At 40.0% G+C, this 23465-nt stretch overlaps 1 protein-coding gene across 1 annotated transcript; it reads right to left on the bottom strand.

The window, feature by feature from the left end:
- Window positions 1-145: 145 nt before the first annotated feature.
- Window positions 146-23465, bottom strand: hnrnpll (heterogeneous nuclear ribonucleoprotein L like). The gene is made up of 14 exons (XM_005812080.2): window positions 22702-23465; window positions 17967-18085; window positions 14309-14418; window positions 13413-13540; window positions 9763-9848; window positions 9237-9333; window positions 7060-7132; window positions 5861-5932; window positions 4930-5147; window positions 4384-4505; window positions 4090-4291; window positions 2271-2328; window positions 2041-2139; window positions 146-1502 (listed from the first exon to the last, which is right to left on the bottom strand). The coding sequence occupies exons 1-14, from the start codon at window positions 22924-22926 to the stop codon at window positions 1447-1449; spliced, it is 1665 nt and encodes a 554-aa protein (XP_005812137.1). The 5' UTR covers window positions 22927-23465; the 3' UTR covers window positions 146-1446.

Below are 23465 nucleotides of genomic sequence, written 5' to 3'. Positions count from 1 at the left end.
TGCTGATGTGCAGAACAGTAACTGTGGCGACTAACAAATGAGGTTTCAGGCTTTAAAGGGGCAGCACTGTGTGGTTTCCAGGTATATAGTGCCATTTTATAGCACAACCAAATAACTATGTTACCTTCTGTTGTTATAAAAATGCTGCATCAAATATGACTGAGTTTGCAATTTAACGCCTTGAAATCGGCCCTCTGTCTCTCTCCTGCTCTTTCTGAAACACCGCCAACAGGAAATCATTACAAGGCACCTGTATTAACACTTCAACAATGTTTATACAAGCATTGTGCAGTTCTACCAGGTGTTTGCTAGTTGCTGCGTCTGAAGGAGCTGCCTGGGGGAGTTGGGTCGGAGGGCTGCTCTGTGAGGCAGAGCCTTGGAAACTGGGAGGAGGAGCTGCGCCACGAAGGCGGGGCTAGGTCCATCCAGGCATTTTGCACAGCAGAGCGGTTGCCATGGAAATTAAAAGATTTCTCAAACATGCATAAAAGAATTAAGGCAAAACTCCAGGTATGCTTTGATCAGGGAATAACATTAAAACATGAGGTAAAGTTGAAAAAAGTCCATTTTACATAATACTGCCCCTTTAAAGCAACCTTCCCACATATGCAGTGATGTGTTCAGATGTGCCACAGAAAACGACCATCATAAAACAGCCTGTACATTAATCAGCATATATTTGTTGGGATTTTTATGGTAACCAACTGCAGCCGCTCTGCTTCAGTCTGTCGCTCTCACCTGCAGATGGAGTGAAATGAGAAGTCCTGCTCATGAATACCTGAGGACTCATGAAATAGCTATGGCTAAAATTCTCATATGATTCTGTAAAAAGGCAACACGTTGTGTCAGAATGATCACTTTGATATATTGAAACGTTTGCCTCTAAGTATCCAGAGTGTCCTACATCTTCCAGCTGATCAGCAGTGGAGGCATCTCATGCTGACCAAACAGCTGGGAAACATCTGTAGCTGCCACCAAGACGAAAGGAATACAGAACATGCACCGTTAAACACTGGATGAGAACTTAAAGCTTTGTTCCTACTTACTTAAACTCTTACAGTGATATTCAAAAGCACAATGGATTTATCAGGTGTCTTAACAGGAAATATTCTTAAAGCGTGTGCATGAGTAACCGTGAGAGATGTCAGATCCACGTTCAGGTAGAATCCAGACTCCAAGACAGAAGACCAACAACAGGTCAGGTTTTCCCTTCATGTTCCAGACAGTGGTAAACACACCCTGAGGTGTTTTCATTGGTTCCCGGCTGGTCAGACCCTCTGGTCAGTTTGTTCCTTCACTCTCTCCATTTCTTTCACCGACCATCTCAACATCACCATCGTCCAGGTAGCTAACCTGCAGTGTGGCTCTCCGTGGTTCTGCTGAGTCTTACTTCCATCAGAGTCACACATCAGCAGCCTGTAGCGCTCTGTTTGTGCTCGACAGCCTTTATAAATGAGACGAGGTGGAAAAACACAGTTTCAGTGTGTATGGGTTGGATCCATCTGCAAGACAAGCAGACACAGATACTTAGATACAGAATTGAAAAACAAACTCTGAACTGTAGTGCTCATACTGGCAGCATGCTGGAGCAGCTCTGTTACTTTAACTCTGATTTCTTCTCTTTGCAGGTTTTAGTTCAGAATCATTCTGGTTAAATCATTGCTTGTTTTTATTCCCTCTGGTTCTGGATGCTCCAGATGTGTGACATGTGTGGGGCCTTAAAATACATTCACAGGTGTTCCCCCATAAGCTTGCCATCATTATGGGTTTCCCATCCTGTCATAAAGTTAAAAATGCTATTGTACTAAATGCGGAGAAGATGTATTAAAACTGAATTTGAAGGCAGTTAAAAGAGTTTGTCTAATACGGTGAATTAAATGTAAGTGATGCAACCTAACGATTGTACTTAGTTATTGAGGATTTTTTATTTGACATATTTCAGGAAGTAAAGTCTGCTATCTAGATAAAACTGTAACTCATCCTTATTACAGACTGGACTCGGTCTTTGTTCAGACTTCAAAGAAACAGAGACAGACTTACTTGGTATCCTAATCTGGTAGTGATTGAGAACAGTAAGAGCCTCCACAGCCTCCGTCTTACTGTCAAACTCCAGCAACCCAGAGATGGTCTTAGAGGAGGCTGAGAGGAAGATGATCAGACACGTCACTTCACACAGGAAAGTCCAGACAATTCATATACAACTAAAAAAACCGCACAAGTTTAAAAACATGCAGCAACGTTACATGAACGCAATAATATGATCTACTTACGCTTGGCGTCAAACATCTTGAATTTGATGAAGCCAGGCACGCCGTGCTCCCTACACAGCTGCCAAAAAACACATAGTTCCAAATAAATACAAACATGTGACTAGCTACCACCCAGACAGCTTGTTGAAGCCCTGTTGAGCCATGAATCCCTTTAGCTTTCAGTAGTGATGATGTCATTTGTTTATTTACAAATAAGATTATTTCTAAAAATCCTAACACTGTTGCATGCAGATGTCAATGACAGTAACAGCTGCTTATGTGTCAGCTGGTTCTGTCCTGATGTGGAGATTCTAGACATGAAGGTCTGAATATGACAATAATGTTTCTCACTGTAGGACGGTGGCCTCCTCCACTGTAGGAAATGGTTTTCTTATGATGTGAAAAAGACTTTGCCCCCTTCTGGGTTACCTATTCTTTCGCATGTTTGTGTTTCAGAATGTCAAACCAAAACATATAAAAACTGGCTGAGTCACCTTTAGCAGCTGCAACCAAGTGTTTATGATAACGTGCAGTGAGTTTTATATACCTGTAGAGGAAGTTTGGCCACTCATCTTTGCAGAATTGTTCTTTCAGCCATGTTGGAGGGTTTTCCAGTATGATCCTGCCTTTTTAATGTCATGCCACAGCATCTCAATAGAATTCAGGTCAGGTCTTTGGATATGCCACTCCCACGTCTTAATTTAATTTTAATTCAGCCTTTCAGAGATGGAAACAATGAGTTTTGAATCATTATCCTGCTGCAGAAGCCAAGTTGGTTTCAGCTTGAGGTTACCAGCGCACGGCTAGACATTGTCCTTCAGAATGTTTTGGTCAACAGCAGAATTATATGGTTTCATTTATCACATCAAGTCTTCCAGAACCTGAAGCAGCAAAACAGTATGTTTTACCACTGCTATGATCTTTTTCTGAAATGTGGACTTATTTTTACGCCACATGTAATGGGACACACACCTTCCAAATAGTTCAACTTTTTTCTCATTAGTCCATAGAAGGTTTCCCCAAAATTCACAACTTTGGAAATGTTTTCACCATATGTGGATAACGGCTCTCACCGTGGTTCACTGGAGACTCAATAGCTTTAGAAATCGCTGTGTGATCCTTTCCAGACTGATGGATCTCTGTTATTTTCTTTATTTTTTGTTCCTGCATGATGACAAGCTTTTGAGGGCCACTTGGTCCACTTCAACTTGTCATCCAGGTCCTATTGAAGTGACGTCTTTATTGAGAACAGGTGTGACAGTAATCAGGCCTGGGTGTGGCTAGAGACAGTGAACTCAGGGCAATCACTTTGCCATGCAGGTTTGAATTATTTTTTTCCCCTTAATAATAAAAACCTTCACATAAAACCTGTATTTTGTGTTTACATGTGTTGTCTTTGACTAATATTTAGATTGACTTGATGTTCTGAAACACTAAAATGTGACAAACATGCAAAAAACCGGACATCAGGAAGGGGCCAAAGATTTTTTTCAAACCACTGTCTCTCCCCATCCCAGCCTGTCCATAAGGACACTTAGATAAAGAGTTAATGAGTTTGTTGGCAAGGACATTTTCTAAGATTTTATGTAGCAGTAAAAAGTTTAGATTTACTAAGCTACACTAAACAAGCTTCTACCAGACACAGAGGTGGAGGGCTGATGATGTGGGTCTTTCATACTCCCACCAGGCCTGGCCACCTTGAGAACACCGAGTCGATCTGTCCAGCAGTAAACACTAACATTCAGTTTAATGCGTGCAACGACCACAGATGGAAAGGCGTCTATCTTTAAAGCAGACCTTAAGGCAAAGAGTCACCATATGTGTGACAGCGGTATGGTACCTTGAGCAGCTGGTCCTGGGATATACAGGGAGGAACGTTGTAATAGTGTAGCACAGCAGACGGAGGCTGGATGATGTTCTTGGAGGCTTGTCCGGCGCTGCTGAAGCGGTTATTCCTGGTCATGGCGAAGTCCTTGTAGCTGCTGCTGCCATCCTCTAACTCAAACACCTGGCTGGGAATCACTGCGTGTTGCTTAGAGACACTGCACCCAACAACACAACAACATTCTCATCTGTCCACTTATTACAGGCTGAGACATGCTAATGAACATGAGTGGATTAGAATTCCTCTCACCAGACATTAAGTCTTTTTCCAAACAGCTTGATACTGTTGAGGTGTGTGATGGCTCGGTCCACTGCATACTCGTCTCCCATCTCCACCAGCGCCGTACCTGGAACGCTCTTCATAAACTTCACCTGGAACAACACACACACACAGACAAACGTCTGTAATGTTAAAGTCACAAAAGAAGCGGAAGGGCTGCAGCACATTTCAAGAAGTGTCAGGTATACTAGACACAGGAAAAGACAAATAATGTCTGGACAGGAAAAGGACATTTTATGTAGTGGTAAAAAGACATTATCCTAAGAAAAGTTTCCTGTTTTCCTGAGACACAGCATTGGTGTTCATAAAGATATTTTCTAATGAATCTTTTTTGTTTCATGAAATTTCTGCTACAAAGTTGACAGTTTGGAGAGCTTCTGTCTGTCGAAACTAAAAGATATTCTTTTCCCAAAGCAAAAATCACAGTAAAAACATTTCTTTGTGATTTAAGAGCTAACATGAATTAAAACAAACCTTCAAAAGAAAAAAACATTATAGGAACACATGTATTCCTACCTTTTCTATGTTACCGTAGAGACAGAAGAGGTTGAAGATGCGGGTGCAGTTCATCTTGGATGGATGGAGGCCGCTCACCATGGCTACGGAGCTGGGGGTGTGGCCAGAGTAGGACGGGGAAGACTGGGGCAGCGGGTAGGAAACCATGTCTGGGACATCCACTGAGCTGAGCTTGTACCTGCTATTGCTTGTCAGAGGCAGCAGGGGGCAGGCCAGGCCTAAAGTAACAAACGCATTAGCCACAAAATGAGCCACTGGTTTTAGGGTTTTACTAAACCATCACTGTCTGCTTCTGTTGTTTAGATGAGCTACACTGTTTTAATCCTAATAATATATTAGCCTGAGAAAAAATCACACATTTGCCTCTTAAATCTTTGATTATATACAGAACTTGGTAGAAGTATTCACACCCTCTTGAACATTTTCAGATTTAGTCAAGCTGATATCATTATGTTAATAAATGACTAACATGGTGCCAATGCTGATGCTGATGCAGATATATCGAGCATCACTACTTCAAATATAGTTTTATTAGAAGGAACACTGATCAGTACGACGGCATATTAGAGCCAGCGCAGATAGAAAAACACAAGAGGGGTAAGTGTCTGCCAAAAAAAAAAAAAAAAGCTCAGAAATTTTGAGATTAGTTTTAGAAATTTTTGAAAACACATTTAATGGAATGAATGTGCTTGAGTAAAAGGTGGAATAAAAATGTTCATCCTCATCTTGACCAGAAAGTGAAAGGTTCTTTCTCTTCTCTGGTCACTGAAGGCAACATGGCAAAAGAAAATTTGCAGTTCTGCTAAACTTCTGAATTTTATTCCTTTCTGCTGAATGAAAGTTGTTCACTGAAACTGCTTTTGTCCACAAACTGATGTGAACACATCAGTCAGATGTTAAGAGATGATGAGAGTGGGTGTGGAAATCTTACCATAACCATTGTCAGCATAAGATGATGGGTGTTCTCCTAAAATAGCCTGCTTTTGTCTCCCTTTCCCACGTTCTGAAACATACAAGCGAACACATGGATCATTAGAAAGTCAGCACAGCCCTTCCTCATCCGTCTGAGACCAATACATCTGCTGCTTTCAACAATTCAAAAACTGGTTTTGTGAAGACTGATTTAATATGGAGCTTTCCTCAATATAGATTAAACCCTGTGTGGCATTACTGCTGGAATTCACTTCTGGAAAACATTCTTCAGCATAAAAATCACTCAATCATTTAAATTATAACAGCAAAATAGCTTCAGTTCAAAATTATTATAATTTTTTCTCATTCCAGCAGGGAGAAGAGGTAACTCAACAGCTGGTAGAGAAGACACATTGTCTTGATTTTAAATCATCTACTCGAGATGATTTAAAGTTTATCCTTATTTATTCAAACAACATAAACTACAGAAATGTTGTGTGAAAAATGGTCTACTCCATCATTCAGTAGACTGTAAAGCCAACTTTATCTGCAATAATTCAATAATTAACTTTGGACTCACACCTTGCTGTGTAAATGCTAACTATAGCTGATAAATCTGAGGCCTTGTAAACATGTAGCCAGGCATTTTAAAAATGAATATCTCTGCCGTATAGTTTTAAAAAATTATACCGTGCACATCGGAGCAGATTCAGAAAAGTTTTCATCCACATGAACTCGAACAAGTCTGCCCCTGAGCTTTGTTTTAAATATGCCAAACCTATAGGGGGCAGTGCAGCACAAAGGTAAAATCTGTAAGCCAATTAGATTACTTCAAAACAATCAAAACTTCCTGTTAAAACTTAAACACAGTGTCACAAGGATTGTTTGTGTGGACAGACATATAAGTTGAAGTACCTTAAAATAGCATATGATAACATAAAGTTCATAAGACACAAGACAATGTCGATTGGGAATTATGTCAAAGCAAAGTATGTGGATATATTGGTGTATTGTTTGTTGCAGACTACAATACGCGGTGGCACATCACCAAATCTCCGTTTTCCCATGTACACACGCAAACACAAATACTGAGTTTTTTTATTTTATTTTATTATTATACGCTCTACATCTTTACATGACCTCTGCTGACAGTGTCACTCATTGCTGCAAACATCAGTGTCAGTATGATGAAGATGAAAGAGAAACAGCTTGTCTTACCTCGTCTGACCAAGTATGGTTTGGTGTAGTCCCAGCTCTCATTATCATTCTTTATTACATTCAGACGTGTTGGCTGTTGACACAGAAATAAGACATATTAAGGAACCATGTACTGCACATGTAATTAACTTTTGAAATCCAAGCCTGGGGCGTTAGGGTACAGTGACAACAGGTAGAAGAGGGGCTCTAGAGACACTTTGAGGCTCCGGCTGTGCCACCCACAGCAGTGAAACAAAGGGAGGAATGAGGAAGACGAGTCAGGGTGTGTGTGGATATGAAGTCATTGTTCTAAGCTAATACAGGCACAGTCATTATTTTTCATCTCACTCTACACCTAAAATAGTATTGTGCAGCAAATGCTGCAGCTTTGGCAGTGCGGTGTAAATGTTACAGCTTTAGCTTTCGTTCTAATAATTTCCATTTAGGTTTAGATGACATCTGATGCTTATTAATACCCTGGAAACAGTCTTAATAGATATGGATGTTTTCAGGCACACCAGAGTTCCCCCAGGAAGTACCAGGACGGAGAGGAGACAATCCTCCTTATCATTGTCTGGAAAATTATTTATCCAGCAGAGAAAAATGTAAGAACTACAGTTAACAGCATAAAGTTAAGTGAAGCCATTAGTGATGAGTCATGATACGACTCGTGTATTATTGCTTCTAATCGAAAAGTGCCGTTAAAGACCAATAAACCTGTGTGGAACACATAGAAACCTGAACTGGTCTGCTGATACTACCCATAAGGTGAATGTGCATCAGTAAAGGTGTCAGTGGATGCTCAGTTTTAACTTTAACTTATAGCAGTCATGCTCTGTATGTAATTGATCAGAGGATTATTGCCGTATGAGTCAGTGTGATTATTATAATCTCTTAATAGCTCATCATGCTGGTGATTACAAATCCCGGCAGGTGCTTCAACAATCCTAAATCCTGATTATTAGGGTTTGTTTATTTTTACCTATGAGATTAAATGTTTTGGTTTGCATCAGATAAATATAAATTCTTTTAATAGATGATACTTTAACACATTATTAATAGTCCTCAGAAACCAATGATGAAAGGCTTTCTTCTATATTTGACTTCATGAAAAAGTCAATTATGGATTTAGATATTACTTTTATATTTTGTTTGTCTTCTAAAACTTATAAAATTATAATTATGTCAATTATTGAAGCTTTATCATACAGATTTTTGTCTCACATTGCCAAGCAGTATTAGTGACAGCAGACTTACAACAGGAAATCAGATTTCTGAAACTATTTCATGTATTAATGCTAGAAATGTAGATGTGTTTATGGGAATTTGTGACCATTTTTCAAGAAGTGCATTAATGAGATCAGACAGTGATGCCTGAGATGGACTGAGTCTCAGTCTTCGCTCTATTTTATCCTAAAGGTGTTCTCTCAGGTTGAGGTCAGGTCTGTCAAGTTCTTCCAGACCAAACTCACCTTGACGAACAGTGATGATATTCACACACACTCCCTGATTATGGAATTCTCTCCTGTTGTTTTGACATTGTGTCAATTCCATTAATTATTTTAAACTGTAGCTACAAACTGCATTGCATAAACAGGGTTTTAATTTAATTTGATATTATGTTTGATGTGTGCTTCCTCTGTGTTTTGTGGAGCACTTTATGATTTTATCTGTGAAAGGTGCTGCGGTTCCATTGGCAGATTATTTCACTTATAACATGAGAAAAATGTCTTTTTGTAAGTGAAATAATCCGTCAGTGGAACTAGGGCTTTTTCATCCATATAAAGAAATTACTGACTGTAAACAAGATTCTAAATCTTCCTGAAAGTTACTTATAAGTAAATTTTGTGCCATTTCAAGTGCACTAAGGTATTTGCACTAGAAACTAGACCAAAGATTTTGTGTTTTTGCACTAAAGGCATTTGATGTCCCTTTTTTTGAGGTTTATGAAACAATAAAAATAATTTTAGAATCAGATGCCTTGATGCATAAATAGATACTCTTATAATTTTATTCTTCAAACCTCCACTGGAGAACCTGCAGCAGATCTTCGTAGTCTAAATTTTTGACTGTCGAAAAATGCCAATTGACCGAGTCGATCAGAATTGCAATCAGCAGGTCAGACCAAGCTGGTATCAGCCGGTAAACTGATACCAGCTCGGTCAGCAAAAGCTGCTGATGTGTTTTCTGTTTCTTACCCTTGCATATTCAATCTTGAGTGTACAGCAGCCAGCATAAATGTCAGCTCCATTTAGTGCTGCTTTGGCCTTCTGGGCACACTGAACTGACTCAAACCTAGAAGAGTCACATTAAGGAACACAAACACGACAACGCTGCCCAATCCCGAGCATGCACATCACATTTCATCTGTTAGAGCCTCGTGTTTAAGTGCAGCTACTAGAGTCAGAACAAATATCCCCATGCAACGGAGCAGCAGCTAACAGATCTCTGTGTGGTTTTAAATGGATTATGTATAAGAGAAGGTGAGAGCCAGGGCCGTTTCTAAAAGGGTGTGTTTGAAACGTCAGACAATAGGTGGAGGAGCTGTGACTCAGACGGGTGTGGTTTGAGCTAAACCGCCAGAAACGGAAAGAAACAAAGATGGCAACATCAGGAAAAAAAAAATTTCCGCCATATTTTTGGATGAGTAGAAGACATTCTATGGCCCCGCCCACTTAGATGACCAAGGCGTGTAGACGCAGTGACCCTTGAGGAAAAGGATACTCCACCATGGCCTGGATTCCGTTTCTCTTAAAGATGACAATCCTCAGCACGCTGCCTATAGGGTTACACACAGTGTAGAGAACATCCTGGACAAAAACACAAAGAAATTCTTCTTTTAGCTCCACATACATTAGTTTAAGAAGAGCATAAATAATCATCACTAAACATAATGTGTTTTGTTAAAACATAAGTAAAAAACTTCTATCAACATTTATAAGTTGTTTTATTATTACATTTTTAGAGTTGTCTGTTTCATTTCTTGTCATGAATACGCATCTAAGTTAGCATAAAATAATTTAGATCTTAATCTGCCAGGGTATGAATACTTTTGAGCGGAAATTATGAATATGATCTTCTTCAGACTCCAAAATATACACAATAGATTCCAGTTGTTCTTAATAATACTACTTTAGTTTGTTGAAGTTTGCAGGTAGGTGCCTTAAAGTCCCACCACAGAATTTAATTCGAATTAAGATCTGGACTTTGACTAGGCCAGTGGTCTAGTTGTTCTGTCGTAGAAGTGTTGCTATGTCTGGGGCCTCAGCTGAAACCAGTCCAATCCGTTAGCCCTCTACCACCATGCGAAACACTTGGTATGTGATGTTTACACATCGTATACGTTTTGGTTTGTGGTCCTACATCTCCACCTTGGTCTCATCTGTCCTCAGAAAATTGGTCCAGAAGTCTGCTTGATGGAAATATCTATATTTCCATAATTTGCTCCATGTCTTACCTTTCTCTCTCCTCCCTATTTCCTGTCCATCTCAGTACAATAAAGGCCACTAGAGCTTAAAAATAAGGTTTCCCACTTTTAACTGAGCCATCTCACTGCAGAATGATGGACTTACCGTAGTTGAAAAATGTCAATGTACCGGTAATCATTTCTAATGTCATTGCTGATGTCTTGAAGCTGCTTATGCATTTGTTTTTAAAATAACATTGATGCAAAAGCAATGACAATATTAACTGTCTGTTTCATCTTTCATCTATATAGTGAGCTTAAAAATGTATTAAAAACTGAAATACACACACAATCATATCATGTGTGCGTGTGCGCACGTGTAGAGGTGTACTGTTAAAGGTGAACTGGAAACAGGTCTGAGCTTGTCCATCTGACTCATCACATGGCTGTAGGACCAGCTCCTTTCCCAGACTGAACTATTGTTCATCTCCTCTAACCAGTCAGTTCAACAAACAGTTGTGAGCTCTCTCACCACCCCGGGTGTGAAGAGGATCGCTAGCTTTTCTCTAACCACAATGCTTTCCTTTCCTCTAACGTTTCTTTAACAGATAACAACACATCATGCCTGACTTGGTCCAACACATATTATGATTTTCCAGAATGCAGATGAAACCCTGTAGATGGTTCTCAATCAGCAGATCTTGTGTCTGACGAACAGAAAGTGCAAAGTTTGTTTTATCATGTTTGTCTGTGTCATATAGTAACATGCAAGTGTTGAACAGCTAAGTAATCTAAACCGGTTCTGCTCTTCCTGTACAAGCCTCAGAAAGTCCTACACACAACCGCCATTGCCTACAACTTAGGCTCTTCTTTATCACTGTGTAGAGAAACAACAACCAACCAGATGTGATCAGAGTGAGTGGTTTCCACTTGGTGTAATGCAATGTCACGTCAACCAATGTGAAGATATGCAGTCTTTAGCTTAATCTGCTGAGAAAATATGGAGTAAATTCTTAGCATGTTACTAGGCAGTCAGGGACTACAACCAGCTGAATCTGACTCACTGGACTGTTTCAATCTTAGTCGGTTCCAAAATTGTGCTCAACAGTCGATTTACATTTTAGTATTAATCACTGGCTAAAACAGGTTTAAACATCCTGAAGGAATATCAAACAGTTTTTCCTCAACCCTTCTTCCTTTAGAGACAGACAGTGATGCTCTTCTACATTAACTACTGTTTAGCTTCCTTATGCCTCCACGCCTTTAATGTCCTGCCATCATCTGCTGCTGTCTCCATAGCGCTGCTGTCATCAAGACTGCAAACGCTGCACAGCTTCGCATGCAAACACAAATCATCTGTCACACAACTATATGGTCACTGATCAGAGTGGGAGTACGGTGAGTGTTCTGTGGCACAAGTCAGAAAACAATGTCTATTGGGTGATGCTTCCCTAATGCTACAAACTTATAAAAGCTTCAAACACTGCTGTAGAGTTAAAGTAATGGTAAAAAGAATATCTGAAGTTGCTTTTCCACAGGCTTGGTTTAACTGGTTCTGCCCCGGTCTGCCCAGGACCGGGGCAAAACTGCAAGAACCCTGTGTGGTTCTTGCAGTTATTGTACTCACTTCAAATATTGCCATAATTGAGTGTAAGCAATTTGATTATCAGCAGACTAGATTCCTTGATAAACTGCAAACACCAAAGAACATCTCAACCACTGCAGTGGAGCTACTCAACTTTTGAAATGCAATGTGATTTTGCAATGCTCCCAGCAGCATGTCTCTCTGAAGAATGGTCAGCAGTGAAGAAAAGAGAAATGGTCCAGCTCTGGCCAACATTCTATCAGAGTTAGAGGTTTGTACTGTTCTGGAAAGAAACACCAGAACTATATAATATTAGTTTGGTATGTGTGTATTTTATTTTTTCTTTGGATTTTTCTTTTCAATAAAGTTCATGTATGGATATTGCTTTACATAGGTTGACTGCATAACCTAAATTCAAAAGGTTGCATGTTTAAAAAATAAGAATAAAACGGCACAATGTAGAGAGATTTGTCCACATTGCAAACTAATCAGCTCAACTGAATTGTTCTCATTATGTTTGGGCCAGCAATTAATTTCTAAAAGACTAAATTAAAATATATGAGTTTATTTGAGTCCATCCAAATCTTGAGGTTCTCCATTGCTGAGTGTCACTGCAAACATCATAAGAGCACCAATCACAGCTCCTGCACACTCACGGTCCTGCTCATATTCACTCTTTGAACAGTGAGGAACATACATAACTCAGACTCTCCACGCTGGGCTCAAAACGAACCAGAAATTAACAAGTCAGAGTGACTTTGACGTCTGTCTACACACTCTGTACACTGTAGCTTCTCCAGTATTAAGATAGATTATTTCGTAAATAGTAAGTGTGAGAAGCTGTGACATTGCGTGTGGTAGCCGATGATAGATTGTAAAAGTTCATACCAGTGCCAGAAGTAAAACATAAAAATATGTTTATAAAAATATAAAGGTTTGTGCATAAACCTTTATAGCGCTTGTTTACATCATTTAAAGGCACACAGCCTGTTCAATGTAAGCTTTATAAGGTGCACAGTGTACAAAACAGTTTCATGTAAGAAAAGCATGTGTTTTAAAGAGGAAAAATAAGAAGGAAACAAAGAGACCCAATAAAAATTATGCCAGAAACAGTACAAAATGTACTTTTATTTCCTACATGTACAGTCTAAAGTCTGAAGATGCATTTTTTTTACTGAATCAGACATGAAAACCTGTGAGACTCAGAAAAAAATACAAACTCCAGGAACAGAAAGACATCATCCAGGAAGATATTTAGACCATCCGACTCTTAGCCAACGGCTAACCCAGATGTTTGTCTCTAAGGTTCCCAAAGGCCCAGTTACGTACCAGCAACAGTCAGATATGACTGTATGTGTTTGAAATGAAGGTGTGTATGATTACCGTAGTGATGGGGTAGAGCGGGTTCTGGATGGACAGCAGCAGAACCTTGTTGCCGCTGTTTGGGTTGTCAGCGTTTGTTGGTCTGGTGATTCGCTTCGATGTGGAGTAGTTAAAGTAAGCCTGTTGTCCTAGTTAACACATCAGTCAAAACACAAACACATCAGAACAATTGGACCCAAGTCCATTATCTTTAAACTGGTTGGTAATTAGACATGTGAATGGTATATGGACTCAATTTACCAGGAAAAATGCAAAGTTTACTGATTTACTGTGTAGTGTCTTTGATGACTGTAATTTTGCGTTTTATGATGTAAAGCACTTTGAACTGCTGTGTTGCTGAGCTGTACAATACAAGTAAAATTGATTGATTGATTAATTGATTGAATTTACAAAGCATCTTTCCAATCATACAAACCACTCAAAGTGCTTTACACTACAGACTCATTCACCCATTTTCACTAACACGCACAACTGATTGGTAGGCAACTTGAGGCTAAGTGCCTTGCCCAGAGGCACACTGACATGTAGCAGGAGGAATCAAATCTACAACCTTGAGATTGCAAACCTCAATCATCACCATCATCCAGGAGTAATCAAGTTAACGGTCCCTCTGACAGAACTTAATCTAAGAAAATACAGAAATACCTAAAGTTGAAGGCTAACAATTGGCCAAAGCTGACTTGTGGTCCTGGACATATACTAAACATCATTCAGATTATTCAGATTTCCGACTGGATTAGACCATTTCTCTCCACAAATATGCGAACCATTTAGTGTTAGTCTTAAATCTCCCTTTTACAACTCAAAATAAAGAATTGCAAAAGATTTAAGGACAACTGTGCGCTTCATACAAGCCGGAGTTCTCCAAAAATATCCCAGCAGAGGAATGGAAGTACCTGCGATGTACACCGGCTCCTTGGCGCCACAGGTCACACAGCGATCAGCACTCTCCACTGCAGAGAACTCCACCAAGGCCTGACGCTTGAAGGGCATCATCATCACATAGCTGGAGAGAAAAAGAAAGAAATATATGGATAGGAAATGACAAACACACACTTCGCTCTCAGATCTTTTCAATTTCATTACATTTTTCTGGATTTCTGCAGGAAAAAGTCAACAACATCTTATGCAAACATCTCAGAATGAAAGACTTTGTATTAGTGACCAAAACATTTGATTGTGCAACGGCTGGCAACAAAAAGGAACTGCTCACTCAGTGTGTGTTCTGTTCAGCATGCCATGTTTCTCAATAGTTAGAGAACTGCTTTCATGTTTATCTACTTGATTATTAATGTATTTAATTGTCTAATTTTGATCTGCAACAAAGTTAGACACTCATGGTCTGTCTGAGGACAATCCAACAACAACATGAACACACAACATGGACGTGATGCGGAGTGAAGATCAGTTCAGTCCAGAGCAAGGTTTCACAACTAAACAGCTGAGAAACAATAACAGGAAATGCATGATCTGCTAGGCTCATCACAGTCATGGAAGGATGTTTTTATAAAAGTGACTTTTATAAAATCATGTAATACCATTGTGTGCTACAGCCTTTCAGCATTCAGAAACTTGACAGGACTTGAGAAGACAGAGCAGGTAAAAACCATTAAAAACTGGATTGAATTTAAAGGTGCTACTTTGTTATATCTTTTATTTATTGGTAACTATAATAGTTTTTTATAAGGAGATGGGGATTCTGTTTTAAGCAATTAGACTTGATAAACTAAACATAGGGAAAACCTCTAATCCTTCAAGGTTTAGTTTTCTTTATGGTCGTCTCAGATAAAAGGGCTGTTTAAATAAATCTAGTTTCTCAACATTCACAGTTCATACTAAACTGTGTGCATCATTTTATTGGGCATATTTTTACTGTTTTACTTTGTAATTTAGTTGAGTTATATTAGCTTAGTGAGTCTGTATAACTGGAAAGTTGAATCATTTTGGATAATAAACTTATATTAAAGAGAAGTAATCTGTCATTATTTTTCTGTGTAGAGCTGGTGTTGGACTTTTAACTTCATCGATTGTTATTTTAATACCTAAGCAGGTATATAGAAGCAATAGCTGAAATTGAACTATTTGGCTGTTATTTTTCTGACAATCACCTGGTGCCCCGACAAGGTAATTTTGATCTAAATAGCTAGTTTTGTTAATAATTGCCCTGTGTAATTATTTATAATTATTCATAGCCAAACCAGAGCCTATTGCTGCACAAGACAGTAAGCAATAATACTCAGTGTATTTTACTAATATCATGGAGCTAATCAATGTTGAAATCTTATTTTTGATACCAACATCTTTGCATACTTTAATAATGTGGTGTTTTCTTAATGCTCATATTGTAAAACAGTAAACCCTTTCTCCTCCTTCTACATGATGCAATGTTTCTAAACTCTCTGGATAACAGACATGTTGGGCCCAGATAGCTCTCATTCTTCTTGTGCTTTGTGGTTATTTCATGTTTAAAACTAGTGTTTGGCTCTGTGAACCAGATTTTAGCATGAATGTCAAACCGCTGTTAGAGCACGCAGACAGGTTCATGCTGTGGCATGTCTCCTCTAGAAGTTGTTTAAAACGTATGTTTTAATGTGTAAAAGATTTATACATAATTAATTGCTTTCTTTTCTTTTATATAGAGAGAGTCCGTCCAGAGCCTTTGTATTCATGCATTTCTGGTTCACCTGTAAATCTGATGCACAAGCAACATTTGCTAACAACAGCGATTGGTGACAGAAATGCTTTTCTTAGCCCACTGGGGGCTCATTTTTGCTACAAAAACCAATCTGATAGGACAATAGAAAAGTCTATTGTTGTGTTCAAGTTGTGCTAACCTAGCTGTTAAGCTATACAAGCCTAAAATATCATATCAATGTAGAACATGTAGCAGCAGAACAGACGTCCCCAACACTAATGTCAGAGTCCACTGTCCACATTCCAAAAGACGTTCCACGAATAACCAGGAGTTACTGAAGCACTGGGAAGCTGAATGAATAGAATAACATGCTGCACAAGTCTGATGGCTGAAGAATCTGAAGAACAGATTAAAAATAATACATATCTGAGCTCATATGTCTATTTATTCAATTTAGCCGCAAAAGGGGTTTTTGAATTGAAAACTACTAAAGTTCATAAAGACACTTCCACACAGAGAATGATTGTATAAAACTAATTTACTACAAAATGATAAAAAGGAGACAAAGTAAAGAGAAAGAAGGTCATCAGTGTAAATGGGCCAGTCGGCTCTCCCTTCTGCCAAATCCAACTAATGTCCCCTTTATCCACCGGCTCTACTTCAGCTGCTCCACAACACAATTTGTGAATTCACCCGTTCACGAGAGACTGACGAGTTTGGCTAATGATTTTTGGTAATCATCTGATGCTCCAACTTCTTTCAATTACAAGAACCTTTAACTGTATTAATAATAAACTATTGATCCTAATTAGCTGCATAAGTCGAGCACCGATGCAAACCCTGTTGCACAGCAGTTGTCTGTGCTAATACATAAGATGTAAAAGACTGATTAAAAAGACATATCACCTCTGCCATTGAAATAATTAATTATAATGGTCATTATATTACAGGTGAGGAAAAACTTGTTTTGAAAGCTGTTAATTATAATCCTCAAAGAGAAACTGGCACCAGCTAGTGTTAAAGATGTCCGGTGTTTTTGCGTCCAGCTGAAAGTGGGGGAGCGGCTGAGTCAGTCTGTGAAGTTATGCAACACCTGGAGTAGACCAAGATGTCCAGCTGGCACAGACCATAACAAAACTGAGCATTTGAGTAAATCTCAGATATTAGTATTAATATTAATGACTGTAGCTGTCTTTAGTTTTTTTTATCCATTTCCTAACAGAACTGACTGGTCAGTGTTTTCAAATTAACTCCAGTTGCGAAGCCTTCACTGAGTTGGTCCTGAGAAGCTGCCCAGCTGAGGTTGCCATGGTGATATATCAGAAATGGATTTATTTATTCATGGAGACAACCTGTAAATGTCAGGGTAACAAGTAAAAATATTGTAATCTTATTTCTTATTACATATTTCCCATGCTTTATTAGACATAGATAAAAATATGTATAAAAACATCAGAACAATTAGAAGGTTTGTAGCTGTGAAGCCAACATGAAATATAACTGCTGTGATGTACAGAATCATTAATGAGTTTTTTCTCTCTCTGGCACACACACGCATATTTGTCTTGCTATCTGTGTGGGGATTTTCCACTGACTTCTATTAATTTCTATAGCCTAACCCTATCACCTTAGTCCTAAACCTAACCCCTAACCCAAAAAAAACATTTCTCCTTGTGGGGACCAAATCCTGGACCAAATCCTGGTAAAGGACCAACTCACTGCTCCTTGTGGAGCAGTGAGTTGGTTATGGCTCTTAATACACACACGTGTGGACACATACTGCTGATACATCTGATTACAATATTCGTTTAATTATATATATAAACTTAAATATTGCATGAGTCTGTTTTTTTTGAGTCCTTGTGGAGTCCTGCTCCACAACATAATATAAAACACAGAAACAGTGGATGCGTTCTCACCATATTGGTCCGAATTTCTTCAGGGCGTCGATTAGGTCTGCTTCTACCACGGCCTCACAGAGACCCCTGACATGAACAACCGGACTAGGAGAGATGAGATGGGAGTCTTCGCCATTATCCTGCAACACAGTTAGTGATACTCACAGTAAAGCTAGTTCATATCATGCTGTATCATGCTTGGCATCTTCAGTATCCATTTTCTGACTTTATTGGCACAAAATAAAATGGTCAGCAAGACAAATAAAACACCCGGTTCAATTTTCACTTTCTTGTAAATAATACGTGGTCTGATAGAGATCTTCAAAGCTCTGTCAGCTTTGAAAATCTACAGAAGTTTTTGACTATTGTGCTGTACAAAACAGCTCAAGATCAGTCTGAGTAGATAAAGTGTCTATAAATAATCAAGTATTTCCTCAAATTCTCAAATAAACTAGGTCTATGCTTTGACGAGGCCGTTCTTCAAGACTAATAAACACAAAATGAAATATTAGCAGAACAAATTATACAGTGATATTGCCGCTCAGGAAGACATATGAGGAGGAAAGAGGCGTAGAAAAGGGCGGTAGGGTGGGCGAGTGTCAGAGCCTGAGATGATGTCTAGACCTGAGCAAGACCTTTCAGAACAGAAGCATAAATCCAACATGTGCTTAGACCTACTGTAGCTTTAAACTAGACAAAGTGATGACAGACCAAAGGGCTCTAAACAAACCGAGACCCAGGTCTGTAGACCTAACTCTGACTGCACATTCATACCTCCCCAAATGAACAAGACTTTCTAGGAAAACGAGCTACAGTTTGATTAAAGTGGACTAAGAACGGTTGGTGTGAATGCATCCTTAAATGAAACTCCAACCTTACAATGAACTGACCAGACTCACTCAGATTCTAGATAATGTCCAGGGACTGAACCAAGAGAAAGATTCAACAGCTGCATGGCTATTTAGGAAGAGCCGCGAGTCGACTTATGCACAGGTCACTTCCAACGGGATTCTATGGTCCGCTGCACATGATGGGGATTTCCTAAGGCTCCCACTTCAGTCTAATGGACGAACTCAGTATGTCCATACTACTCTAAAAGTTCTCCAGGTTACACTTCGAAGGTACTATTCTGTATTAAGTTTCTCTATCCAACCAAACAGGAGGAACTGTTCGTGCAAATCTCTGTTAGAGGCAAAGCGCCAAAGGCAATTCTTATCTGTTCAGCTATGAGTTTTAGGGCAGGTGCAAGTTTTAGCAGTGCAATGAATGCTGGAAGATGCAGTCCGATTGTTTCGTATAAATAGATGGATGTCCAACACCCACCTGAGTGGGGGACAGCTTCTCCAATGTAGCCGTGGTCTTCTTGGTTGCTTTTCTGACTAATGTTCAGTCTCCTTACCCAGACTGTCAGTCCAGGTGGACGTCCATGTCTTGGTAAGCCTTCAGGTGGTCCATCCTGTCTCTATGTCCAGATGATGGATCGACTCTGGGAAATGTTCAAAGTTTGGGATGTTGTTGTAGAACCTAACCCCGCTTTAAAGTATATAGGTGTATCAGAGTAAAGCAAACGACAACTTATACGAAGAGCTGAGCAGCATCTAAAGCCATCAATGAAAATCTCTGGAAAACTCGACCAAATCTCTCTCTGCAAACAGTTTATCTAGTGCCCTCTAAGTGAACACACCACACTGAATGTCCTCTGTGCAGTTCTTGGGAGATGCACATGGCTCCTCTCCTTGTCCTTCATGAGGAAAAGCAGATCAGAGTCTGTTGCTTCTCACCTCCTCCCACTCACCCACTGTTCAGCAGCAACCTGTGGGCAGAGGATGGTCAAAGAAGGCTGAATTTAATCCGTAGAAAGAAGCTTTGAAGATGCCTCACCATAACAATTTTTATGCCAGAACAGAATGCTTGACAATATATATATACTGCTCAAAAAAATAAAGGGAACACTTTAAGTGTGAAACACCTGTTTAAGTGTTCCCTTTATTTTTTTGAGCAGTGTACATGGGAAAACATCTTCCCCAACAACATGGTGAGGTCTATTATTCTTAGAGGATAATCCTCTAAGTGATCCAAACCTGGCACTGATTCACTCATTATTGGGTTTTGAAAAAAAGGGTTGCATTGGAAGTTGTTAGGCCTCATTGGTTTCAGTTCTGATCAGTCAGGCTGAGGTTTGAGACCATAGGTCAGAGTGAGAACAGCTAAAACCACTAGATTGCACATGTTTAAAACGGCACTAAAGAGGACATCCTGTATGTATTATGTCACCTCGTTCTTGGTGTATTAGTCTCATCACTAGATAATCTTGATCAACACATCTAAACCACGACTGTTGACATGATGACAAAGTATTGAGCTGAACTTCTTTTGTTCAGAGTGTTACTAGTTCAAAGTCTCTGTTCCCTAATAATAATTTATGCTAATAATAATTTATGCGGTAAACTGCATGCAGGACGTTGAAGTATCTTCAAAAATCCAGTGTCAGCTTAAGTGCAGCTGCTGTGACAATTGGTCATCCCCTCAAGTCATGAATGCCTCGGACCAGTCAAAAAGCACCATTATGTCTGTGTCTCGGTTGAGTCATTTTGAAACCAAAGTAAGAAATGAAGCCAAACACGTTCAGTTTAATTCAATTTCTATAGAACTAACTCACAAGTATCGTCTCTTTACAAAAAAAGCCTTTTTGATTCAATCACTCACACCTTCCAATTGAATCTTGTCATCAATCAGTGCAGTTAAAAGTTTAGAGAAGAACTGAACACCAAAAATTTTGTCCCATAAACTCAGTTCATTGAACTTGTTTTAGAAAGTCACACACGTCTCTTAGTTCCCCAATTGACTGTACAGGTCAGAGGTCAAGTAACAGGCATGAAATCAAATGAATTGTCTGAAGACCTAGAATTTCTCTCTGCAGCAATCCACTAATCAGGCCTGGATAGAAGAGTGGTTGAATGAAAGCAACTCCTTTATAAAAGGCTCATGGCACCCCGACTGGAGTTTATCAAAAAGTACCTGAAGGACTCTCGGACTAGAAGAAACAAGATTCTCTGGTCTGATTAGACAAAGACTGGTCAGACTTGAATCCAGCTGAACATCTCTGGAAAGGTCAGAAAATGACTGGCAGACGTTTCCATCCAACCTGATGGAGCTGGAGCAAAACTGCAGAGAAGAACGGACCAAGCTGCCTAAAGATGGATGAGCTGAGCTGATAGCATCATGTTCAGAACGACTGGCGGCTGGAATTGATGCCAAAGGTGGATCAATAAAGTAGTACTAGGCAAAGCTGTGAATAGTTATGTAAAAGTGATTTCTTGGTTTTATTTTTTAAGAAATTTGCAAAAATCTCAAAAACCTTTTTCCACATCGTCATACTGGAATTTGTAGAATTTCGAGGAAAGAAACTGATATGGCTGTAACACAACAAGACGTTGAAAAAGTGAAGCTGTGAATACTTTCCAGATGAACTGTATCGCTGATTCTGAAAAGCCTTCAGGAGGAACTATTCACTGCAACTGGAGGTGAATCCTGACAGTCAGATTGTATGGAAAGCAGCAAGTCTGAAAGAACTACAGTTAAATATACTCTTAACCTTTTGTGATAAATATAGATCAACTTGATGTTACACTAAAATAACAGGTCTACAGCTATGTATGATGTAATACTGTCTCCTGAACAGTAAGGTTATTATCTGGTAATAACAGTAACATTACTGTGGAAAAAGCCACCAAAAACAAAACATTTTTTTAATTCAACTAAAAAAAGTACAATCTGACACTGAAGATTTTAAAACCTTATCCCTGAAGTAAATGAGTCCATGTTTGATTTATCCTGTTGATTATTTTACTCAACTAACAGCTAATCACCCCGTAGGAAAAATGGCACGCGGGAGGCCCGTTGCAGGTTAAGTGGTTAAAACATTTATTTACTTTTGCGAATTCAAATTCCATTACGTCATTCAAATCACAAAACAGTTATGTGATATGCTCAAGAGAAGTAATCTCTGATAATCTGATAATCAATATATTTTTAAAAGTAATCTTTTTGACTCTTGAATGTCTTTACTGTGAAGATATACATCTGTCTTTTCTTCAGACACACACATTTGCTCCATATCATCAAAACAAACAAACTTGAGCCAATCTGGGCGTTACAGGATTAAGTCATCCTGTGGTTAATGACACATCCAGCATCACTCTGCTCTCCTGCTGCTTCACTTGTTTTGACTTTATAAGGTGTGAAAATGTTATTATTTTAATTTTAGTGACATGCCTCCTCTTTTTCACGGCTAACAGTGTGCATGGTACACTAACAGGCCATCATTTAGTTTGTACTTAAAGATGGAAATATGATCTATATTGTTACTCGGTGTTTTTGGTGAATTGGTTCAGAGGAACTTTTCAGCAGCTTTATAGCCAAACCCAGATTAGAGCTTGGTTTCTCTCCTTCCTTCTCCAGTGAAGGCCAGGCTGCCTGCCAGGTATCTCCTCTTTTGGGCTCTACCGCGGAGCCTAGACGCGTGGATGCTGACTCCATCAACCTGCGGGATGATGCAGACAGACCCCCTCCATGGAGCAACCAGTGACCGGCAGCTTGGAGAGACTGCTGAGCGGAGCTCTCTGACAACCCCCCCCCCCCCCCCCCTACACACACACAACAGCAGCAAACCAGAAGCCACGCGCACGCGCATGCCAGCCTCTGCGGTGCTGCTCGGTTCCGTCAGCTTAGGTAATAGCATCCCTGCTCTCCTTACCTTTCGCCCTGAACCGAACTGCCTGCCGCTCCATCGGGCCCGACTGTCCGTCTGTGCCTCCCCGTTACCTGGCAGCGACCCGCTGTCCGAGTCCTCCCCCTCCTCCAGCTCATCCTCCGCTCTGTCCTCCTTCTCCTCCAGCGGCGGCTCCTCCATTTTCAGCCGCTTGGCAGCTCTTCCGTACTCCCCTTCTTCGCGCTGACCGCCTGCTTCCACCGTCGACATGTTCGCGGCTTGCGGTAGAGCTGTCAGGGAGCGGGGAGGAGAGGCTCTGCTGTCCGTCGCTCCTACACGTCCATTCCAGTAGTTGTCCGTGTCTCCACTGCGAGCAGCCTCCCGGCCTGCGCGTCTCCGTGTACCTGTCCCGCGTTGCGTCACCGGTCCGGGCTCCTGTCGGATTCACAGAGGATCTGCGACGCCACAGATTTCTGAGTGTGGAGGTGTGAGGGGTCCGCCACATCCCGCCCCGCGCGCTTCTTATTATTGGAGAGTGTTTTCAGCGCACTGGAAACACGGCACGTGATTGGTCGACGACAAGGCGTCAGCGTCTCCGAGTCCTGCAGCGGGGGACTAGAGACAGGGATGATGGACAAAGATTCAGAGGCGGACAGGAAATAGCAGAGGAAGAAATCAAAGGCATGACACTTGTGTTGTTGTGATAAACAGTTCACTGAATCATTAATAGGAAGTGATCCATTTAACTACATTGCTCTAAGCATAGAATCATTTAACTTATGTAAGGAAATGCTGGTGGATCAGTATTA

Source organism: Xiphophorus maculatus, chromosome 22 (assembly GCF_002775205.1).
Source record: "Xiphophorus maculatus strain JP 163 A chromosome 22, X_maculatus-5.0-male, whole genome shotgun sequence".
NCBI lineage: Eukaryota > Metazoa > Chordata > Actinopteri > Cyprinodontiformes > Poeciliidae > Xiphophorus > Xiphophorus maculatus.
This window is presented reverse-complemented; position numbering and strand designations above follow the sequence as displayed.